This window comes from Leuciscus leuciscus (assembly GCF_965113295.1).
Source record: "Leuciscus leuciscus genome assembly, chromosome: 5".
In the NCBI taxonomy this organism is placed as follows: domain Eukaryota; kingdom Metazoa; phylum Chordata; class Actinopteri; order Cypriniformes; family Leuciscidae; genus Leuciscus; species Leuciscus leuciscus.
The window spans coordinates 5,730,177-5,755,400 of NC_138729.1; the positions used below are offsets into that span (position 1 = coordinate 5,730,177).

Genomic DNA, 25,224 nt, shown 5'->3' on the forward strand with positions numbered 1-25,224 from the left:
GTAAATTGGGAGTTGATCAGCTCAAGTGTGTGTGTTCTTAAACCACAATGGATCATTCAGAAAGGCATGCGATCATGCTTCACCGGTTTTTAATTCAAGGAAATCTTGTTCATAGAAGAGCTTACAGGCAAAATGTGAAAGTAACAGATCCTGTAATACAGCTCATATCTACAGTACATCTGACTGCTTTTCAGAAATGCTTTTCAGAGAATTTAATTTGAAAGCATTTAAAACTGGCAAGTGATGGCCTTTTTCAAGCTCGACAGGTAACGTACCTGTTGGTTTATCGTCTCTACACATTCCTTTTTTGCTTGTAAGCTCTTCTCAGAATGAGGTTTCCTTGTTGACTGAGGATGACACCTCAGATAGTTGCCTTTTTGAATGATTGTTTTGATAATGTTACTCATTAGTTATGGCTATAAGCTGAACTAACACATCTCCCACTGCACAACACACACACTGCATAGCTAGATCCCAAACGAGAACAAACAAATAGAGTTTATACAGTACAATTTAGTAACAGTTCATTGTTACTAAATTGTAACATATTGAGAGATGATTCAGCCTTAATGGGCCGTCGTCATAATTATGGTCTTGATTGATATCCAAATACTAGTAAAATCTTGGTTATGCTTTATTTTAAGGTGACGTTACAGTATAATTACACAAATAAGTGCTGAGTAATATTAATTAACTACATGTAGTTACTATGGGGTTAGGGTTTGGTATAGAGTTAATTATTTGTATTTATGCATAATTTACTGTTATTACTAGGCTATGGTAAGTAATTTAACTAATGTGTTACCAAATTCTTCTTTGAGCCCACGAGGCAGAGGAATGAGGAAACCAGGGTTCCCAGGTCCGGGGTTTTCCCACGATATTGGGCTACTTTTAAACGATTGCCGTGCGTGGGTTGATTTTTCTTTTCTTTTTCCACGGGTTAAAGGTTTGACTGTGACACATTGCATAAATTATATTTGATATGCTTTTATTGAAATATTATTCGATCAATATTAAAACTGTGCTAGATGTTTTGTGAAGGAGGGCCACTGTTAGGGAGCCTTTGAGTTTTGTTAATGATCACTACGATATAGTGGTTTTCAATTTGCATAACAGTGTAAAATATGTATTTTAGGTATGGGAATGGCATTTTTTGAGTTTTGATATTTGGGATGTGGTCTTTGGGCTCTTTTTGATTGGCCATTGGGCTAGTTTTGTTACGCAGACCTGGCAACCCTGGAGGAAACGAAGTGATGGTTAAATGAGCAGATAACTTTCTCGATAGTTTCTCGCAAATTGCAAAAATACCACATAATCTACATACTTGTTTATTAAAGCTGGCATGATCAAACAGAAGTTGCAATAGTATTTTCTTCCATATTTTGATGTAGGCTATCCGAGTGAAACCATAGACTGTAAAAAAAAAAAAATTCTCAAACAAGAAAAATGTAGGGCGGGACTTTTTTGCCCATGGGGAATTAATTGGATGTTTGTATGATTGTGGTTTGCTATTGGTCAATCTCATGTGAGTGACAGGTTGCCCCGCCCTCGAGCCAGTAACCACATCATCAGTGAAGAAGAAGAGAAGGAGGGGACGTAATTTTGATTAACGATTTCGAGGGCACATTCATATTTTTGGATGGATAAATAATTTATAATAAATACTGCAATATTCCATAAAAAAAAAAAAAACTGTCAAATGAAATAATATTGATTTCATGGTGACTTTAACTTGAGAAGACAAACACAGTACATAACAAGATTAAACAGTAACAGAAAATTAATAGTAATTCATTTAAGTCTAGCCTATGTAGCCTCCTTGTATCAACTGGATTTTTCCCATTTAATTTTAAATCGCTTCAGATGGAATGAATCTCACAAATGCTGAGGTTACAGTGAAAAGTCACGTTTAATTAAATGATATTTATCAACTTCTATGGTCAAGAGGGAAATTAAAGATGGGAAAGCAAACATCCTACCCTATATGTTGCTTGCAACAATAAGCCATGTATTTCTCTTCCTCTAGCTATAAGTTAGCTGTTTGCCTGCAGAATATTATTATATTACAGTCCCTGAAGTGTTTGGTTGTAGTTTCGGCTTCTGCCAGCAGGTGTTGCGATGTTAAACAGCCGCTGTGTCAGTGTGACTCCAGCCAATGACGTCCCTTCACAGGCTGTATTTGCGGAAATACTTCAGTACAGATGGTCTTGAGCTGAGGGTGCTGCTGCTTTCACTGTCGTAAGTAACTTATTTTAAACCTTTATGTAGTTTCTACTTTTCCTATATGTTTGTTCCCTAGTCTAAAAATACTTGTGCTAACCTAGATAGCAAACTAGCATGCAAATCGCTATTTTGTTTTGTCGAATGTGCGACCATCCCAAATCACGCTGTCAAATAACGTTGTCCCATAACAAGCTGTAACATTACTATTAGTACTAAAAATAAAAATACGGTCGTCTTTGTGAACGTGTTTCAGAAGCGAATATATGTCAAAGAAATTAAAAATAACTCCATTTCGGTTATATCCATAAATCCCTTTTCGCAAATTTCTGTTCACTTGAAATATACAGATGTTTCTAATGTCAACTGTCACTTGAAATGCTAATTTTAAGGAATGATGAACCGACGTCAAATAAGGGATAATATATAGTTATCCCAATAATAGCAGATTGATTCTTATAGTGCAGTTAGACCCCCACCCACCCATGATGATACTCAATGTTATTTCTTTCGACTAAGTCAAAATGTAAAACAAACAGATTGAACATATTTAGAATACAGGACAATACATTCGTAAACAATACACTTTATGAATTGTTTGACGTGGCAAGGACAAGACAAGGTCCTGTTACAGAAGAAACAGATGACGAAATGCACACAGCAGACCTAAACCACTGAAGTGTGTCAACACGAAACATGAGAAGTATAGAGAGAGGAGGGTGGAGGTGACAGAAGCTGTGTGATAAGGAAACCGAACAGTATTATTCAGGGTGGATAAACCTGAGACAGACTAACCCGGTAACACCTGGCAGTGAGTTAATTGATGAGTTAAATGTTTTGTGTGTACATTTATATTTTAAAATTCTAATATATGGCCTGTATTCTTGTTACACAGCATCCCAGGCACACCTGAAGTTGGTTTGAGTGAATAGAAGTATTGTGCAGAGCTGTAATCTAGACAACGTAAGTATGATCAAATCTAAAGATAGAAAGATAAAGTTTGATTTATGATTTATTTATCTAGTCTATGTGCTAAGATTACATTTTGTTCATTCTCACTGTTTTGAACAACTGTTTAGCTTTTTTGCGGTTCACTTTAATATTACTGCCGTGTGACAAATGCATTTTTAAAAGTATCAGTAATTCATGTATTCTCTCAGGCCCTGTTTACACATGGCATTAAGATGCATTTTCGTCAATCGGATCACAAGTTGACGACTCTAAATAAAACGTTTTGGGATTGTCCACTTTCGACAGCTTCCAGAGGTAGTCGAAAACGCATTCGACTGGATTGCTTTCATAGTGTAAACGCTCATGTGGTCCAATGTGTTCAAACAGCCACAGAAGACCGTCTATTGTCCACCTACTGACCTAACGCGTAAACATTATGGGAAGAGCTCTAGCCAGACGGGATTTAAACTTTCTCAACTGGAGACCCAAGTTTGGTTTAAAGACGAAAAACGTACCAATCACAATGTTCTCTCAGCATTCCTGATTTCTAACACACACTCACAGTGTTCGGCGTGATCTGTGGTTGTCAGAGCCGAAACAAAAGCTGATGCTCTCCGTATGTTTTTCTGTTTTCTCTGGTCGTGTTCATATGTAAATTGCGTGAGCTTATTTTGTCCATTAGATCGAAAGATCTGAAAAACAAAACAAAACACAGATTTACCCACCCATAGACCCTCACCTCGAAGAAATCAGGACAGAAGTGGTTGAAAGTGGACAAAAGAGACGGATTAAAACACCAGGTGTAAACCGGAATGTGTCTCCCTCGTCTACTTGTGATCCAATTGACCAAAACGCATCTTAATACCAGGTGTAAACCGGGCATTAGTTAATACATGGTCAAGAAAAAGTCATATCAACCATTCTAATACAATTGTTTTTTTTTACAGACCTGTTACAACATTTACTTCAACTGAAGTATTTTTCCTCCTCAGATGAAAAAATGAACAAAAAAACAGATGAAAGAGACTTTTGGAGGAACTCTTGTCAACTTTAAGAGTGATTGTTGAACTTCGAGCAGATGCTCAGATGTCTCTTGTTTGCCGTTCTCTGGATTTCACCCCAAACTAAACTTCAGTCATGGGAATCTTTCCCTCCTTGTCCAAGATCATGAGGAAGGGGAAGTTTCTGTTTCTCCTACTGTTGTGCCTTTGCGTTGTAGCATGGATAGCAACATTCTCAAATGATGACGCAGTTAAAACTGCCCTGGATGGATCAAATCCACCTGGCGACGTTAAGAGTGTCGGGGGCTTTCGTCAGCTGGAGCTGGAGTCCGAGATGATGCAGAGCATAGAGGAGCGTGTGGAGAAGCGTGTGAAGAAGCGTGTGGAGGAGCGTGTGGAGGAGCATGTGGAGGAGCCTGTAGAGGAGCATGTGGAGGAGCCTGTAGAGGAGCATGTGGAGGATCCTGTAGAGGAGGAGTCTCCCAAACAGAGCTGTCCAGAGCATTCGCCCCTACTCCGTGAGTGTGCTCTCATTTTATCTTTTATACGTTTTTGTGGGTTAATCTTGACTGAGGGTTCACACTTGTAGTTCTGTTCGCTTGGTTAGTTTGGTCCGGACCAAAAATCCAAACAATGCTGTGCTCTGGGGTAATTGCGCTCGTTGTGTGTGCATAGCCGAAACTATGATGGTGTTTTGACCAGCTGAGAACTCGTGAAGAGATCATAACATGTGTAAAGGAGTCAAAACAGCGGCAGGAATCCCTCCGTCACACACACACACACAAAGATCTGCTGTGAGGAGACACGGTTCTGATGCCTGTACTGAACTGTGATGAGCAACATCGCCATTATGATGAGAAAAAACAGGCATGCTTGACCATTCTGTCCTTTTTAGGGTTGCATCTTGTGACATCATGTCCTGTTTTTGGTTCGTTTACATGTCTTTGGTACGTGTTGTGTTCATATTTCATTAGAACCGCACCAGAGTTCGTTTGGAAGCAGTGCGAGACTCATCTTTTCAGTGTCTCGGTCCGCTTGTTTGGGGAACCAGGGTTCAGATGGCAGCGTTCACACTTATTCAGATGAAGCGCACTAACAGAGCAATCGCACCGGGGTTCGTTTTAATCCAACCAAACATGCCAAATGTGAACACACCCTTTAAAAAGAACACAACATTGACCAACCACATCTAAACGAACCAAAAACAGATTGTGATGTCACAAGATATGACCCTATAAAGGACAGAATGCTCAACCTGTTTTTTTCTCGTCATAGTGGCGATGTTGCTCATCACAGTTCAGTGGATGCAATGTCCACATTCAAGTGTTTCATACAATGGGCTTTAAACAGCTCATCAGTTTGCAGCAGATTTAGTTTACAAATAACTGATAGTCAAGACCTAAATATGATTTCCATTTACAGTGATTACAAATCATTTTCGTGATTACAAAAATTTGGCTTTAGTAAGTTATTTTTTTTCACACCATCTGTCGCGCACACACTCAAATTTTGAGGATTATGGGATGAACAATTTGGCGAGTTGTTAACTCTCTTTGACTGGAGCGAGAACAGCTGCGGTCGGACCAGTCCAATTCACCAATGAATCATTCAGTGCGATTCACGAACCGATTCAACAGGTTAATTGAAAAGTGTCAATTTCTTCAGTTTTATATAATAAGAAAGTGTTTTTATGAGGTATGATATTACTCTTTGGACTGTGGTTTTAAAATTAAAATCTCTGATAAAGTAAAGATACTTGAAAATTTTACTTAAAGGGTTAGATCACCCAAAAATGAAAATTCTGTCAGTAATTACTCACCCTCATGTTGTTCCAACCGCGTAAGACCTTCGTTCATCTTCGGAACACAAATTAAGATATTTTTGATGAAATCTGAGAGCTGATAACTTCTCCGTAGGATGCTAGGTGGCCCAAACTTGCTGGCCCAGAAAAGTTATTAAAGAGATCGTTAATATAGTCCAAGTGACTACAGTGGCTCAATCTTAAGTATATCAAGCGACGAGAATACTTTTTGTGCGCAAAAACAAACAAAAATAACGACTTTATTCCACTATTCATTTCCTTCTCTCTGGGCCACTAGTTGGTTTGCGTAGTGTTTTTGCGCTGCGCGTCACACACATGACCAGCGTCGGCCAATAGTGAGCCTACGTGGTGACGTGTAACACAGACGCGCTGCGCAAAAACACTTACGAGGCCCAGAGAGAAGGAAATGAATAGTGGAATAAAGTCGTTATTTTTGTTTGTTTTTGCGCACAAAAAGTATTCTCGTCGCTTGATATACTTAAGATTGAGCCACTGTAGTCACTTGGACTATATTAACGATCTCTTTAATAACTTTTCTGGGCCAGCAAGTTTGGGCCACCTAGCATCCTACGGAGAAGTTATCAGCTCTCAGATTTCATCAAAAATATCTTAATTTGTGTTCCGAAGATGAACGAAGGTCTTACGCGGTTGGAACAACATGAGGGTGAGTAATTACTGACAGAATTTTCATTTTTGGGTGAACTAACCCTTTAAGTACAGTAACGAAGTAGAAGCGCATTTGTTTTGTCCATTACATCTCATTTTGTTTCATGGAAAAAATAAATTATACCGAATTGGAATTACATGTGGATATACAGTCAGTGTATATATATATATATATATATTTTTTTTTTAGCATATCTTCTAAACATTGGAAATCTGTGCAAAATGAGCTGATAATACTGGGTAAAGATGATAAACCATGAAACTGCAACTCTGAGAGAAATGTGTGAGAATCTCACAGCCACCTCTATGTGAATGTCAATGTTTACACATTACTGTTTTTTCGTCCCACAGCTGCTTGCTAATTTGGGCTTGTTTCCAAAGATGGGGCCCTGTAATTAATGTGGGCCCCAGCTGGTGCTGTATTTAAAGACTGCACCTGGGTTGTGGGCCTTTCACTTACTTGCGGTTTATTATTTTTTCTGCTTTTTCTGCTCCACAGGAGGTTCTTTAAAGCTGTCATTTGAGCCCTCGCTGACGATGGAGCAGGTAGAGAGTGAAAACGGGGAGGTCGTGGAGGGTCAATATAACCCCTCTGACTGTACGGCCAGACAGAGCGTGGCCATCCTCATCCCGCACCGAAACCGGGAGAAGCACCTGCTCTACCTCCTCTACCACCTTCACCCTTTCTTACAGAGACAGCAGCTTCACTACGCCATCTATGTCATTCACCAGGTAGGCGAAACTCCCATTAGCTCTGGCGGAAGTTGAGAGTTTTTGTAGTCATATAATCATTTATTGGCTAGGATTTGCCAATGAAGCTTCCAGAATGACTTTCTTGGTGCCATTTCTAGTGGGTTCAGGTGTTAGTAAAGGTTTCTTGGACCAAAAACATAATTTAGTTTTTTATGACCATTTCCTACCTTCTCTGTGACTTTAAACGGAACCATTTATTTGCTTTAATTGCGGTTTACATAAACGCCCTCTTCATATGTGAAATGCGTAACAGTGTTTACTAATGGCTTTGCTTTGGCGTCCATTATAGTTTGCACTGGCCCATCCTTAAATAAGTCTGTTTGCAAAGTCTGCTGCACATTGTTACACACATTCATCAAACAAACTGTTTAAAAATAAGTCCATTTGGATGATACTCTTTTTGTTCTTTAGTTATACCAAAACTGGAATGATGGTATTGTTGTCTTCTCCTCATTATTACACTGGGACTGAGGAAGCCAAGTTTCTAGCCACTGAATTACCATTTTTGACTTGTGAATGTGGGCAGTTATGTGATAATGTGTTTAGTCTGATAGTCACACATTTCATAACAGTCTGTTTTTGCAGCTTAATGTCAACATATGGTCTTTTGGACTGAAGAGGGAGTTTTGAGTTCTGAAATGTTTTCGTATTAAAATCAACTTTGATATCATGATATGACACTTTTAACAACAGTACCACCAGCTGATGCTGGTAAAACAAATGTATAGCATTGTACAATTTTTACTGAGGAAATGTAAGGTTAGGTGAAGTAAAAATGATAGACGCTGAAGCTCAAGGTCTTTTGAAAGGTACACATCCTCATGCCATAAATTTTTTTGCCAAAAGCTCTGTCAGTAATTCTGTTAAGCGCTTACAACAATAATTCTTTTCTTGCTTAAAATAACAACTCTTTAAAGGCCCATTCACTCCAAGAACAACAACTATAACTACTTAAATACTTAAGCTCTTTAAAGCAGGATGGATTCCGATTTCGTCATTGTTTTTATCGTTCACCAGCTGGAAAACAATTGTTCTGAAAGTGATTCCAACTATATTGTTTCTCTGTGCTGTTATCGTCCTTGGTAAACATTTCACGGGGGTAGAATCACATAAATAATCATTTCCGTACTGTAACACAGTATTTACTAATGTTGAAACATTTGTCTTACTTTGTCCGCTTTCCATTCTCACTGGTGTTTTTTTTATTTTTTTAACTATGTAACAGTAATATATTATTATAATCATTGTCAGTATTATACTATTTTGCATCAGTAATGTATTCTGTCTTAAACTGATCACTGTCATGTAACCCTTTTTAAGGCTTAATCTGATCAAACCCATTTTACAGTTCTGTCTCTCTACTTGCATACTAAAGTATTGAGGGGTAGCTAAAAGTAGTTACACCACTAGTTGAACTACATTTTTCAGTAGTGATAAGTAGTTCAGTTGTTCAAAACAAGATTAATTGCCAGTGTGCCACACTACATCACCTTTTTGTAATATTAAAACACAGAAAGTAATAATCAAACACTCACCTAAAATATCCATTTTCTCATATGATGCACTGGGGACAAACCCATTTTTTTGTGTATATGTGATAATTGTTTTTACACATATATTCTTCCTTCTGTCATTTCCTTATAAATGGAGCAAGCAGTTCATCTCCTCTGTCATTCCACATTCCAAACAAAAAATGTTGGTAATTTCCACAAAGTTCCTTGTGTTTAGCCTTTATTATACTTTTGTGTAACTTCGAGAAAACCAAGTCTCAGCGCAATTCTCTTTAACAGAGGAATATAAAGGAAGTCATAACAAGATTTGCCCACGTCTAAAAACTGTGTGTGTGTAAAATGTATGTGTCTGTTTGTCCTATAGGCTGGAGATGCTACATTTAACAGGGCAAAGTTATTAAATGTTGGCTACCTCGAGGCCCTGAAAGACCTGAACTGGGACTGTTTTATCTTCCATGATGTTGATCTGGTTCCTGAGAATGATCATAACTTATACATGTGTGGGGAACAGCCTAAGCACTTAGTAGTGGGGAGGAATTCCACTGGCTACAAGTGAGTATTACTGTCTTCATTTAACAAACACGTTACAGACCATTCTGGGCTTTGCCCCAACAACATGTGGGTTAGAAATACAACACTGTAATCAGTTAGCAATACTGTCAGTTTAAAGCAACAGAAGTGACAAGTAGTAACAATACTAGTTTAACAAAATTTTTCAGTAATTCAGCTGTTTTCAAAGCATAGATTACGGACCACAGGGCTGGTGGGAAAAACTACATGGAGAGACAGACCAGTGCCCGTCCTTCGGATGAGACGTTAAACCGAGGTCCTGACTCTCTGTGGTCATTAAAAATCCCAGGATGTCCTTCAAAAAAGAGTAGGGGTGTAACCCCGGCATCCTGGCCAAAATTTGCCCCTTGGCCTCTGTCCATCATGGCCTCCTAATCATCCCCATATACTGATTGGCTTCATCACTGTCTCCTCTCCACCAGTAAGCTGGTGTGTGGTGGGCGTTCTGGCGCAATATGGCTGCCGTCGCATCATCCAAGTGGATGCTGCACATTGGTGGTGGTTGAGGAGATTCCCCCATCTATGTAAAGCGCTTTGAGGTCTCAGAAAAAGCGCTATATAAATGTAACAAATAATAATAATTATTATTATTATTATTTCTGAATGGGTCAAGCCTCATACATCTGTTTTTGTGATGAGCTGTCAGTGTCCGAAAGTGTGACATCTTTGCATCAACAGTATTTGTTCAGTTTAGTTCTGTACACATTATACAGATTCTGTTTAAAGTTCTGTGCAAAAGTCTTTGGCACGTGTTGCCACCTGGATTTCACTGTGATTTTTATGGATTTTTGAAACCCAAAATGATGGAATTTTTCTTTCCTTTAAGGCACTTAAATCTGCTTACTTTAATAGATAGAATGTACTGTAAATCAGAGGCAGGACAGTTGAACACATTCATTATGAATTTTGATAAGCTAATATTGCTTGTCCTCCACTTAGGTTAACATTCTTTCTGGAAAAATTGCAGAAATACGACAATCGCTTCCTTGATTTTTGCATTAAATTCTGCGATTTCAAAAATCACTAAATCTTAGAGGGATTAACATTTGTTTTTAACCTAGCAATCAATTAACCTGTTATATATGTAGATAATTGTATTTTGTTTTAAGATATTTTTATGACACGAAAGAAGCTAAAAGAATTGTTTACTGTGAACTGTCAAGTTATACCACTTCGGTTGTCCCCCGAAAACTAGGGCTTATTTAAAGGTTGTGTGATTTTTAAGACCAGCGGCCAGTTGCAAAAACATAGCCATTATGTTAAGACTGCGTCTTAAGTGCTAGTATCTAAACTATGTAACTGACTTTTAAAAAGTTATGAACAGTCTTTAAGAAAAAAAATGTGGTGACTAACTTGTAAAACTAGTCTTAGCAATTTTTCCAACGGGCCTCAGGTCATTTATTTCTCATTCATTTATTTCTCCAGCTCACTCAGTTTTTAAGGGAGATTGCAGGTAGGTTGTATTGTATTAAGCATCTCAGAGATGCTATCCCCTGTTTTTCAAAATATGGTAGATAAACGCTTGATATTCTCTGTTCTCCATTAGTATTCAGCTACATCAAATATAATGTACCCTAAGTCATTTCTTAATTGCATCACTGAGTTATTTTGTGAAATGACATGCTATAGTTCTTGTTAAATATTTAAAAGACATTCATCACTTTTTGCCACTGACTTCCCAGACTCCGATACAAAGGTTACTTTGGGGGGGTTTCGGCCATGACGACGGAGCAGTTCCACATGGTGAATGGCTTCCCAAACTCTTACTGGGGCTGGGGTGGAGAGGACGATGACCTGAGGATAAGGTAAGATGAACTTAGAAGGACACCGTTTAGGATGTGCACAAGTTCCACACGCTGATTAAAACCCACTGACTACTATTTATTTTCTTCTAAAGTAGACAAAATGACCAAAATTAAATGTTGCTTTTCAGTTCAGGTTGACAACATTTTGAAAATTATCTAAAATATAGATGCATGTAGCAGTTTTGAAGTTCTCTCATTTCTCATCTCTCATTTGGCCAAAGAGTGCTGAAAAAAAATTGGTGCAAAATGGCTCAATTCATTTTTGTTTTTTAATCATCAAAACCCCCCAAAAAGACATGAAAAATGCAAAGCCATTTTGTACTTGAGTGTTGAGTGAAGGGAAAAGTTCATTGCCGTTGATACTATCTCTGAGCATTGCTGTATACTTCTCATTGTTGATGATTTTAATAGAACCGTGTTTTTCAGGGTGCAGATTCAGAAAATGACGATACTGCGGCCGTCTCCTGAAGTGGCGCGCTACACCATGGTCTTTCACAAGAGAGACAGCGGCAATCAAGTCAATAAAGACAGGTCAGGTCAAGTGTGAATGAGTAATAAATGTTGCAATATTAGTGTTACTCTGGTCTTGCAAGAGACCACAGCTAAAGTGAGGAACATTTTTGAGAGCTTTAATTTGTTACATTACAACAAGGAAATGTATTTATTTAATTTTATTTAATAGGGACACGTGTGAACAATAAACCTGTACCACACTACAACATTTATAGCCAAGGCTAATTTGCAATGTCCGTCCCTAGAAGGGCTTTTCACATACATACAAAAAGTACAAAAAATTCAATTACATTTACAGTAACATTACTTAATTCTGACATTACATAAAGAATGTGCATTTACGCGCTAACTAAAAATGATTGCACACTTGATCTCGTTTTAAAATACGCTTTAATTCATTTTTAAAAGCCCCCAGATCTAAGTTCTGTTTCAGCTCGGTAGACAAGGAGTTCCAGAGTTTAGCACCCTGGACAGTAAAGGCCGACTGTCCGAAGGTCTTTTTTCTAACGGGCACTTTCACATTTTTTCCATTAGCAGCTCCTCGTGTGATGGAGCCCACTGATCGAAGTGGGACTAGGTGTCGTCTGAGAACATCAGGGGCTTGATTGTGCAGACATTTATACATTAATTTCAAGTTACAAAATTTTATACAATTTTCGAAGTTTAAAAAGTTTAACCTCTGCAATACTCCACAATGGTGTGTTCTGACAGATGTTTTATCTAATATTTTTAGTGCTCTGTTATAAATCAGTCTTAAAGGCCTGATTGTTGAGGCTGTTGCCTGTGACCAGGAGGTTATACAATAACTGAGGTGGGAGAAAATCATTGCATGCATAAATGTATTTGCCGCATGAAATGGTAAACAGTCCCGTATGATTCTGAAACTGTGCAAGTTTGCCCTGCCTGTTCTAGTAATCTTTTTGACATGACTTTCAAATGATAAATGGGAGTCCAGGATTAGTCCCAGATATTTTACTTCTTTAACCTGGGCAATATTTTGACCATTAATTGTCAGATGCAATTCTTCCAAGGGGTGTGATCTGGAAGCAAAACAAACTGACACAGTCTTACTCAGATTTAGGGAAATGAGGTTGAGACATCCAGTGTCTTACATAGTCACCATACTAAAACATTATGGTTTAGATAAAATATGTACTGTACAAGTTATAAGCTATTACAACAGTTCAATTATATTTCCTGTCCATGAAAAATTTTAATTAAAATGCTAAAAATGTGAAAACCGCCTAAAGGAAATCTGTGGCACCTGTTTGAGCACTGATGTCATAGTGTGTTGCTATACAAGCCAAACAGGGTTGAAGTTAACTTTTTCACTCATCAGCAAATTTGCCTACTGATTTTAAGTTACCAGTCATCCAGAAGTTCTACAAGCCAAAACACGAGTTCTCAGCTGGTCAAAATAATATCATATGTATATCATATCTAATGCACATACGAGCGCATTTATCCCAGAACACAGCATTGTTTGGATGTTCGGTAAGTTCCGTCTCAAAATAGGCAATGTGTCATAAAAGCCGACCAATCAGGTTGTGAACATATCCCTATGCCTTTAGGTTCGGTGTTAAGATGGCAATGTGAACGCTAAGCGGACCAGGAGTGCTTTTTTGTTTTTGTTTCTTTGGTCCAGACCAAAATGACCCAGGCGAAAGTGTGAACACACCCTAAAAGCCTTAAATTAGATTTTAAAAACCCACAGATACCCTGTTCTCAGATGCCTAGTTATCAAGAACAGGTTGAAAATCGGCCTCTTTGTCTCCATGTAAGTGTACTGTTATGCTTCGTTTAGCAAATGTTGGAGGCAAGCGGGTAGCCATGATATCGCAAGTGAATTTATCAATCTTAGCCCACCACATTGGCAAGTGAGTTGATAGTTACCTGCCACTGTTGGATTTCACCCACATTTGGTGGGATAGTGGGTGTTCATTTCAATCAAATCAATGTATTTGCTTATCACAACTATAGGACATTGGGCTTTCATCTGATAAGAAGACATGCGCATAAACTATGATGGAAACATTTACAGAATAAACTCAATGCGCAACAGAAAACTCATGTGACTTTACCTCAACAGAGGATGTGATTGATTGGACTAACCCGCAGAGGCGCAGACCAATCAAATTCTCAAATGTTGGTTTGGTCATTCTGAAATGCCTGAGGCAAAGTCTGTCATCAGAATAATGTGGTTTAATTCCCTCCCAGACCGGTCTCTCATGATTGCGTTCTCAAACACCAGGCATCCGAACGCAAGACAACATGACAGCGTTTATTGCGTTTCGTCTGCGCGCTCTGAGACACAAGTCATTTATGATGGAGGAGGAAAGAGCCACAGTGGTTGCTCTATTGCAGCAACTTCCATTTTTATTACAGATATTTTGTGCCAATTTCACAGGAAGTGACTTCTTTTTTTTTTTTTTTTTTTTGAACACAATTTTTTTTATGCCATTATTCCAATTTTTCACACAAGTTAAATGTGCAACTTTGGATGGAAACATAGCTACTGAAGAGATGCGTAGTTTCAGTGTGGCATTTAACGCTTTGCTTTCACAGGATGCAGCTGTTACGCCGTACTCCCCAGATGTGGAAGAAGGATGGTTTGAATTCCTGTTCCTACAAGGTCCTGTCTATCGACCGAGCCCCACTCTTCATCAACATCACCGTGGACGTCGGCCAGCCTGAGCGTGCTCACTGAGCCGTGAGTCTGGATACTCAAGAGACAGCTAGCATTGAAACACAGCATTCACCAGTGCCTGCCAGAGCTAACACCAGGTGTTGTTTCTCCACCCCAGGGTGCACTTACCGATCTGACCTGTAAGATAAAATGGCCAGAATACTGATCAAACACTACGTTTAAAGTATTACAATAGTCAAGTAGAATTTAAATAGATCCAATCAGGTATACCTTTCATGATTGAAATTAAAAAACGAATCTAATATTCATTACTTCTAGTGAACTTCTAGTTTCACAATAATGCATCCTGTATGGCTTGTATTCAGTTAGGTCATCACAGAATATGGCAAAACAAGAGTAATGGAAAACAAGAGAGCTGTACCTGACTGGTCGGAAGAGATATGTTATTATGTACAGTATAGGCTAAAATATTGATATAGATGTATATGGGCAGAGCATGTTCTATGATGTTGATTTCAGCTGAACATGCCTCTAATATCGGTCCGGTGGAAACTTGTAGATTATTAGTGGGTGTTTGGGTCCAGGGATAATGTTTAATCAGTTTCATTTCAGTGAAATGTAGCTGTAGATGGGTTTATTATTTTACATTTAGGCCAATGTTTAAGACAGAACGGCTGTTCACTCATAAAACTGGGTGGTTAATATACTGACTTTATGATCAGAGGGAAAAAAGACTTGTGATTACTTAGCATAATATCATAATGGGCTGTCCTGTCGGGGTTTATATATAAAAACCTTCGAATGATTCATACATCACAGAAACTTTCCAGAAGCCGAGTATGACTTGAAGCTGATCTTGACACGCTGAATTTCAATACAATATTGGCCATCTTATCAAACCAGCTGATTGATGAATGTGGGGACCGAAATGCAAGTTTGGATTTTATGTGGACGATCATGAACTCCAAGAATCTGTATAGTCGACATGGTCATTATCTAGTGTTCTGCTGAAACTTGACAAATGGAAATCAAGCACTCTAGGAAATCAAACCCTAAGCTGAAACAGTGCATGAAGATCAAATTAAATAACATTTTACTTGTTTTCTACTACGTTTTTGTCATAATTTGATTTTTATTTCAGAAAATGAAGATTTATTATTATTATTATTATTTCAGAAAACCTGGTATCACATAAAATCATCTTAACTCAGTTTTTTACTTTACATTCTGTGGCACGTGCACATTTAAATGATTTGGGTGTTGTAACTGTGAACATTATATGAATTTTATACTGTGAAAAAAAAAATCATGGGCAAAGGTTTGTGAACATTAATCAGAATTTTCCACGAATAGGGTGCAAATTGGGATCCTGTTAATTTTTGTATAGCAGTAAGGGCAGAAATCATGTTCTATGGAATGGGAAATTATATTTTATATAAATGGTTAACTGCCATGAAATCACCACACGAGTACCTTTAATCCCACTGAATATCTCGACAGCCCCCTTGAAATTGTGATTTAAAAAAAATTATAATTATTCTTTAGTTTAAATAATATATACAGTTTGACATCTTGAGGTTTTTCTGAAGGTTTAGCACTTCGTCTGATAAGTCTTTGTTGAAAAGGAAACTTTACGCCTGTTTGTGTGCCCTTTTCATGGAAAGTGCTCTCCTCTCATGCAGTGTTGAACCTGTGTGTGCGATATTGAGAAAGCCAGTTTACTGATGTTAATACTGCAATAAAGAATGGCATTCAACAAAGACTGCAGCTTTTTTTCTTTTGTGAAATAGGTTGTATACAAGTTTGCTGGTATAATACCATATATGATCTAAGCATATTTACTACTCATTTATGTTTGATTGGTCATGATAAATTTAAATAATTTATCACAAATAAATGTATTATAAGAGGACTATCTCTGAGAAATACTGTTGGAAATGGTTAGCTATATATATATATATATATATATATATATATATATATATATATATATATATATATATACAGTGAGGAAAATAAGTATTTGAACACCCTGCTATTTTGCAAGTTCTCCCACTTGGAAATCATGGAGGGGTCTGAAATTGTCATCGTAGGTGCATGTCCACTGTGAGAGACATTATCTAAAAAAAAAAATCCAGAAATCACAATATATGATTTTTTAACTATTTATTTGTATGATACAGCTGCAAATAAGTATTTGAACACCTGTCTATCAGCTAGAATTCTGACCCTCAAATACCTGTTAGTCTGCCTTTAAAATGTCCACCTCCACTCCATTTATTATCCTAAATTAGATGCACCTGTTTGAGGTCGTTAGCTGCATAAAGACACCTGTCCACCCCATACAATCAGTAAGAATCCAACTACTAACATGGCCAAGACCAAAGAGCTGTCCAAAGACACTAGAGACAAAATTGTACACCTCCACAAGGCTGGAAAGGGCTACGGGGAAATTGCCAAGCAGCTTGGTGAAAAAAGGTCCACTGTTGGAGCAATCATTAGAAAATGGAAGAAGCTAAACATGACTGTCAATCTCCCTCGGACTGGGGCTCCATGCAAGATCTCACCTCGTGGGGTCTCAATGATCCTAAGAAAGGTGAGAAATCAGCCCAGAACTACACGGGAGGAGCTGGTCAATGACCTGAAAAGAGCTGGGACCACCGTTTCCAAGGTTACTGTTGGTAATGCACTAAGACGTCATGGTTTGAAATCATGCATGGCACGGAAGGTTCCCCTGCTTAAACCAGCACATGTCAAGGCCCGTCTTAAGTTTGCCAATGACCATTTGGATGATCCAGAGGAGTCATGGGAGAAAGTCATGTGGTCAGATGAGACCAAAATAGAAGTTTTTGGTCATAATTCCACTAACCGTGTTTGGAGGAAGAAGAATGATGAGTGCCATCCCAAGAACACCATCCCTACTGTGAAGCATGGGGGTGGTAGCATCATGCTTTGGGGGTGTTTTTCTGCACATGGGACAGGGCGACTGCACTGTATTAAGGAGAGGATGACCGGGGCCATGTATTGCGAGATTTTGGGGAACAACCTCCTTCCCTCAGTTAGAGCATTGAAGATGGGTCGAGGCTGGGTCTTCCAACATGACAATGACCCGAAGCACACGCCAGGATAACCAAGGAGTGGCTCTGTAAGAAGCATATCAAGGTTCTGGCGTGGCCTAGCCAGTCTCCAGACCTAAACCCAATAGAGAATCTTTGGAGGGAGCTCAAACTCCGTGTTTCCCAGCGACAGCCCAGAAACCTGACTGATCTAGAGAAGATCTGTGTGGAGGAGTGGGCCAAAATCCCTCCTGCAGTGTGTGCAAACCTGGTGAAAAACTACAGGAAACGTTTGACCTCTGTAATTGCAAACAAAGGCTACTGTACCAAATATTAACATTGATTTTCTCAGGTGTTCAAATACTTATTTGCAGCTGTATCATACAAATAAATAGTTAAAAAATCATACATTGTGATTTCTGGATCTTTTTTTTAGATTATGTCTCTCACAGTGGACATGCACCTACGATGACAATTTCAGACCCCTCCATGATTTCCAAGTGGGAGAACTTGCAAAATAGCAGGGTGTTCAAATACTTATTTTCCTCACTGTATATATATATTTATATATATGCCTGTGTGTGTGTGTGTGTGTGTGTGTGTGTGTGTATATATATATGTATATATGTCAACATTTGAAGTGGATCAAAAAAGTTAATCAAAGTTGTCCTACAAGAACGGTATTGTTCAAAATTAATGTATAACTTTGATGAAAGGTTTTGATCCACTTCAAATGTTGACTACTATTTGATGCAGAGTACAAATGCAAATTCTGCATTTATTTGTGCATCAAATGTGCATTCAGTAGTTTTGGTGTTAAAGTTTTACTCATTAAGGAATAAATAGTTTCTGTGAAGAGTCATATGATGAGATGAGTTCAGGAGTCTCGGGATCTTCCTACTCCCCCTAGTGTCATTAATTGGAATATTAACAGAAAATAAAGCCGACTGTGGCCTGTTTATAAATGGAAACACGTGTGAAATACATGTCATGTAACAAATAAAATGAAAGAGGTAACTTTCAGAATTATTCACAGAATATACTATTTTAAATATTATATTATCAAAATATGTCAAATTAAAATGAATAGGCTAATTAATGTGTCCTCTATAAAAATTAATTGCATCGAATATACATACATAGTCCTCTTATAATACATGTATTTGTGATAAATAATTTAAATTTATCATGACCAATCAACAAAAATATGAGTAGTAAATATTCTTAGATCATATATGGTATTGCAGGCATAAAAGTCACTGTCCAAATTCCCTCACTGGTTTTCATTAACTCCTTCAAGTGGTTTATATTTTAACTAATATAAGGAGAAGTATGAATGAGAAGGGAAGTTCGTATTTACGAGTTTGGAAGTCGCTATTACGAGTCAGTTAGGTTTTGTTTTTTTTGTTTTTTGTTTTTGTAAGGAAGGGTAGGTGATTTGTTCCAGAAATATTTTTTGTTATGCTGGTTGAAACTCCTCACATCCTGATAGCAATCACTAACATTAAGTGGTAGGCCTAAATGTAGCCTATGTCGTCTGGAGAAAGCATATGACCATACAATGTTCTTCCAATCATTGCATTTGGTCCGAATCACACGTCTTCAGCATGATATTTATTTATTTTATTTATTGAAAAAATAAACGAATTTACAACAACAACAACAAAAAAATAAAATAGGCATTGAACAAACAATATTAACTATTTACAATTCTTATAGTTGCAAATTAAGTAACGGCGATGAAGTCTCGTATCAAATGTACAATCATAAAAGGCAAGGAATAAAAAAATAAAAATGAGTTAATTAATTCAATAATACTATTTAAATAATTGAAAGAACAACATTTATAGAAAAGTAAGTTCTTGACAGGGGTAAGGAGCTATAGGCACTTAGCTCATAAAGAAGTAAGCTTTTTCATTTGAAAGGGTACGAAGAAGCAACAAAATATTTAAATTCATTAATAAAATGAGGAAAGGATGGAGGGTTTTTCAAAAATCCTGCATTTATAAATGAAGTATTTACATGCTTTACAGAGTTAGACAGACGTGCAGTTAAACGAGTGCCGCAATTGAAACACCAGCCGCCTGTTACAGTTCCTCGTGAACCAAAACAACCAGCTCATGCTGTTCACACCATAACTAACGTTACCGTCATTTGGAAGAGATGGAAAACCGTGACGTTATACTCGGAGCGGTCCGTGACTCGAATTTATGCGTTTCAATGGCAACACAACGCTGAAATAAATCTGCAGCTGTCAGGTGGTACAGGTCAGTGCTCTTTAAGTTCTTTATGTTCATTATATTTATAATATATTGTAATGGTATGTGCTTTGAGACATGAGGTAGTAATGCCGTCTCTCGTGCTTTGGAGGAGGCGTGGCTTTAGAGACGCTCTGAAGGGAGGGTGGTATCTCATGCTTTCAAAGCTAGCTCGCTATTGCTAGCCTCCCGAAACTTCTAGAATATGAAGAACAAAGAATGCATCATCAGGTGTGTTTTGCTTTTTTGTTTTTAATTCATTTATGAAGTCACTACAAACTTAATCGTTAGGCTACATATTAAATTGTCATATTACAATGCGATCATGTCATCTATTAGCAGGCTATTAGCTTATTTTGTTTGAAATAAAACAGCCTGACAATGTCACTGCTAAATACCTGTAAGTATTGTGGTATCCCGCCATGTTTCTCACTGACACACACCTAAGCTCAAAGAAAATCCAGAGTTTCCTAGTCCCAATTAAGTCTTTCCCCACCATTGATGGAATTTTCCTGCTTTCCATGTTTTTACTGTTATATGGGGGGCGCTGTTATCTTCTGAATCTCTAGATTAGAAAGCAGGCACAAAAAGAGAGCAGAAACAAGCGATAAAAGCATTGCTTGCGCACATTGTAGTGCGATTTTCTCCGATTTTTGTTCAGAATGTTGCTTTTTTTAATAAACGTAACGTTACCCACCGTCAAGTGTTGATAAAAAAAATGCCCGAAGTTTGAATACAACTTTTCTTTTAAAGCAGAGGCTCTGTTCTATCTTTTGATATAGGCTATTTGCATGTTCAGATATTCATAACCAACATATTTTTGTGAAAATTAAAAAATGCTGGTGGTGGCTGGCGACTTTTTAAAAATAACGCTGGTGGGAAAAGAGTTAGGCCTGAGACGTTGTGGTGGCGTTTATGTGCATTTAACTCATATACAATATTTCCGAGTGCTTCAGCAAGTGTATGAATGAACAATTTTAGAGCACAAAGTTGTTCAGTCACCATTACAAAATGGCCAACACCCTATAGCCTAGTACACTGTATGTAGGGGACAGGGAGTGATTTCGGACACAGCATCCAATGCATCCTCATTCCTCAGTATCAAGAATACATCTGGGTAATGTCATGCATCCTCTGTTTGATGATTGAAATTGAACATTGTCGGTTGATGATGACAAGACTCAGACTGTTTAAGAATGCATGTTGGGAAACGGGCAGTATTCTTTTGTTTGGAGTAATGAAACTTGTGGCTAGTGTTTTGGCAAAAGAGCGTAGAGTAGCAGTAATTGTCCACTCCCATAAAGCTCCTCAGTCTGCATATATATTAGTTTTTTTCAAGCATTTGTTATTCCCATGGAGAAAATTAATGGGAAAACACATATGGAGCCAAGGCTATTGAAAAAGTAGACAGTTTTCACTCTATTACATCATGGACTGGGATTGTCTGACAGGCATCCGATTGAATTCGCCCTTTGTTTGCTCCTGTCACATGATTCAGGGCTGCTCTATAGGAAGAACAACCTTTGGCACATGGTGGCTTGACACAAAAAAGTGTCTGTTCTTATGCTCTAAATGCTTTAATCTGTGGTCTGATTTTTTTTTAAATGCCATATTTGAAAGGATCCCTTTTTTGTCTGTTGATAATAATGCTTTCTGCGCCTGCTAAGAAAAACCATTCGAAGAAATGTTTCTGATAAAGCAGCATTTGTAATGTATCAAGTAAAATTAGAAGCATATTTTCCCCATCTTTTACTATGTTTTTTCAATTATTTTATCCTTAAATTGATTTAAAAAAACAGTAAAGAATCTATAATTTTACAAGAAAAAATGCTATTCATCAAAGAATTCAAAATAAAATGTATTGCGGTTTAATTAGATTTTTTTTCTTAAGCAGCAAATCATCATATTAGAATGATTTCTGAAGGATCGTGTGACCCTGAAGACTGGAGTAATCATGCCGAAAATTCAGCTTTGATCAAACGAATATATTACATTTTACAATATATTCAAATAGAAAACAGCTATTAAAAATTTTAATAATATTTCAAAATATTAAAAACAAAATCCACATTTTTGAAGAGACTTCAAAATGTTTTTACCCACCTCAAACCTTTGAATGTATTGTACATCGACAAAACTTCTCTGAAGGCAACCTTGTCTTCCGTCACTTCACTTTATGAATAACATTTTCATCTGCTGCAGAAATGTGTACATATAGTGAGTTATCTACATTTTTCCTACTGATAAAGTATGTTTACGAGCTGCTTTATTCATAAAATTGGATTCAAATTAAAAAGTCAATTGACTTCAAATCAACTTTAAATAAAAAATGTATTGATTAAACCTAAACCTGAGAAGTCTACAGTAAAGAGAGGCTTGATCAAAGGCTTGGCGTCCGCAAGCCTACAGTATATTGGTTAACCAGTGTCTGAATATTGAGGGTTGGGGTTAGAATCTGCCCTAGTATTATGACCATAAAAGTTTAACAACAACCTTTATAAATGAATAATAAACCTCCTGACATTTTCTCACACACACAAATGGCAATGAGAATGAGCCTTTTGGACATATGAACAGTTTTAAAATCGTAGAAGATGGATGCTGCCTTACTTGGTGGATCTATTATGTTAATAATGTCAAGGTTACTGCTTGCGCTTGCATGGCTAAGTTTGTCAGCATATACTGTCCCAGATCCTTTATACTTCCTTCCTCTCAGATCACAGCAAAATTCCTCTTTGCTGACTGTCACACACATAGAAGTAAATACATAGATGCCTCATCGGTCTAATATGTCATCTACGTATACATATCTATGGTCACACATTTGTATTTCTCTGAACAATATTAAATACACACAAAAAATACACTTTTTGAATCATTCGACAACATTACAGATTGGCTGAAAATGATGCACAATAATAAATACTCTATTCTTTATTTTCTTTAAACATCACATTTCAGTATTTCATATAGTCTCCAGCCCCCCGTGACCCTAATATAAGGATAAAAGCGGTTTGGATAAGGGATGGATGGATCTCATATTTCATCTCAAGCATGTTCTTTATTGACTTGTTTGGCTTGTTGGTAACCAACTACACTAACTTTTGAAAAAACCTTGTGAATGGCAAGAATGTTGATCCCCCGACGGTCAAAACCAGACATACTGCAAGTCGTTTACATACTGTATACAGTAAATATTGAAATGGTCAGTTTCTATACTCTTTGTTTACATTATCATAACTTCTATGAAAAATTTACTCATAGAAGAAAAAGTTCTATATAGAACGTTAAAGAGTTCTGCCAGGCGCTTCAGATAGAACTTTTTAGGGGTTCCAATTATGGGATCATTTTATGGATTCAGGTTTAATAAATTAATTTAGTTTGAATTATTTTTTCATTTGAATAAAATTGTATGAATTAAGCAGCTCGTAAACAAACTTTATTAGTCGAAAAAATTTAAATAACCCGTTAAACATTAAAGTATTATGCAATCATTTAGGGCCCTTTCACCATAGATATCATATAATAAAGGCTAGATGTCTCGTCCGCGCTGCTGGCCAATGGAGGTCGACGTCCGCACATGGCGGCCATCTTGCCACAGGGAGCTCGCTCACTCGTAAAATTGTGTTAATGGTGCATGTACTTTTTAAATAACCATAACTTGCTAAATTTTCTACCGATTTTCAAACGGTTTGGTTTGTTATAAACGTCAGAGATGTAGTTATGACACTGCATACTTATCAATAAATATAATATTATATATTTAAACATGTTCAAGCATCCATAATTATAGCCACGTTAATAACGTTTGTAAGAAACCAAACCGTTTGTAAATCCGTCAAGATTTCAGCGAGATAAGAGGATTTGTGTTCGTGCTGATCATCACCGTACTTCAGATACCACAGAGCTCGCCAGAAAGCTTCCCTGTGACAAGATGGCCGCCGGTGTGATGCCGTTCGAGACTCCGCCTTAAGACATCTAGCCTTATATGGATATCTATGCCTTTCACACCTACCTTGTTTGGTCCGGATTTTCTGACTTTTCAGTTTGATCCGAATTAAAATTACAGGTGTGAATCCTCCCCCGGACCACGGTCCGGACCAAACAGACAGAATTTGGTCAGACGAAAAGAGGTAGTTTTGGTCCGGATCAAACTGAACAAACTGATCAAACATTCGTTTCTAGTGTGAAAGCATTTTCTGTATGGTTCGGACTTTCAGACCATTTACAGGAAGTTCCGGTGGTTCCCGCAGGATTGCTTGCTCTTCTCCTCCTTTCCTGCCGGCGACGATAAAATGTTCGCACAACGAGGACGTTCATTTGGCGAATTTGAACTAGCCTGGAGTATAGTTGGTGCTGCAGGGAGTAATGCCGTAATAATAACAGTATAGTGCCAACGATATGCGTCTGTTCATTCAATTCTTGTCAAAGTTACTCGCCGAATTGACAACACGCTGACGTCAGACGCACGTCCGTTTACAAACCGATCAATGTAAAGATGCAGCAGATGATGACGACAGGACGCAAGTTTGTCATGTAAAGTTCTTTAGTGCGCTCGCAGAATTGCAATGTGAAACCAAACCAAAACTTACCGAAAGTATAAAATGTATCAAAACATGAACTTTGGTTCGGACCTTGGTGCGAAAACACCCTTAGACATTTCTCACTGTATAGAAACATTTTGGCATAAATGGTTCTTTAAAATTGAGCCAATCCAGCACTGCTTCTCACCAGCATAAGGTATGTTTTGCTGCTGGTCTCTAGCATGGGATGCTGGATGATGGTTTGGTACCCAGCATGAGAAGCAGTTGTGCTGGTGGACCATGCAGCATAGGGTATGTTTTGCACGCTGGGACCAGCTTGCGATGCTGGTGGACCAGCGTATGTTGTCTTCTGGGTGCTATATGATTCCAGCAAGACCACAACAAAACTTGCGGATGTGTTAAAAGTTGTTTAAGTCTATTTGAAATAGTTGTTTAAGTCTATTAGTGTTTCTTTATGTGGCTTTCAGTTGGACACTTGGCCCTTGACTTTGGTTGAATTAATTCTCTTTCAGCAACTGTTGAAAGTGCATGCTATCACTTTTGACTACAAAATGTCATGCTCCTGACCTTTTACTATGTGCACTTTTTTGGGATCAGTGACTGACCGCTGGATTTTGACATGCGAGCTCCCAAAGGACCTTTTAAAGTCTTTAAAATCAGCAACTTTTCATTTTGAGCTTTCATTATCAATAGCTCTTTCTTTGTAAGAGCTCTTCTCATAACCCCTGTTATTGAACAAACGGCTTATGATTATGGTGTTATTTGGCATTTTTCTTTGTTTTCATATCAGTTTTTGTTTTACAATGTACACAAGCTTTTTTTAATTCATTTGTTTATAGATCCTTTTAAACCGGAGACAAATCCTTTGAAACGTTTCACCAGTTTTATTTTTTACTGTTTAAAATGT

General features: G+C 37.7%; 1 protein-coding gene across 3 annotated transcripts; it reads left to right on the forward strand.

Moving 5' to 3' along the window:
* Positions 1–2,120: 2,120 nt before the first annotated feature.
* b4galt4 (UDP-Gal:betaGlcNAc beta 1,4- galactosyltransferase, polypeptide 4) lies at positions 2,121–16,221 on the forward strand. 3 transcript variants are annotated; one of them, XR_014206305.1, is made up of 8 exons: positions 2,121–2,238; positions 3,116–3,183; positions 4,119–4,690; positions 7,160–7,392; positions 9,289–9,476; positions 11,177–11,299; positions 11,726–11,935; positions 12,894–13,463. XR_014206305.1 is itself a non-coding variant. In XM_082170987.1 (8 exons), exons 3-8 carry the CDS (start codon positions 4,309–4,311, stop codon positions 14,517–14,519), a joined length of 1,173 nt encoding a protein of 390 aa, XP_082027113.1. In that variant the 5' UTR covers positions 2,121–2,238; positions 3,116–3,183; positions 4,119–4,308; the 3' UTR covers positions 14,520–16,221. The 3 variants fall into 3 exon arrangements, 2 of the variants coding, with proteins under 2 accessions (XP_082027113.1, XP_082027114.1); XM_082170987.1 differs by lacking the exon at positions 12,894–13,463 and adding an exon at positions 14,378–16,221 and having other exon boundaries at positions 11,726–11,830; XM_082170988.1 differs by lacking the exons at positions 3,116–3,183; positions 12,894–13,463 and adding an exon at positions 14,378–16,221 and having other exon boundaries at positions 11,726–11,830.
* The last annotated feature ends 9,003 nt before the right edge of the window (positions 16,222–25,224 follow it).

Bases quoted from the DNA above. Each gene is read 5' to 3' on its own strand.
- b4galt4 (XM_082170987.1), top strand. From the start codon at position 4,309: ATGGGAATCTTTCCCTCCTTGTCCAAGATCATGAGGAAGGGGAAGTTT. The intron at 11,300-11,725 runs GTAAGATGAACT...CGTGTTTTTCAG, and splicing joins GACGATGACCTGAGGATAAG to GGTGCAGATTCAGAAAATGA. The intron at 11,831-14,377 runs GTCAGGTCAAGT...TTGCTTTCACAG, and splicing joins AATCAAGTCAATAAAGACAG to GATGCAGCTGTTACGCCGTA.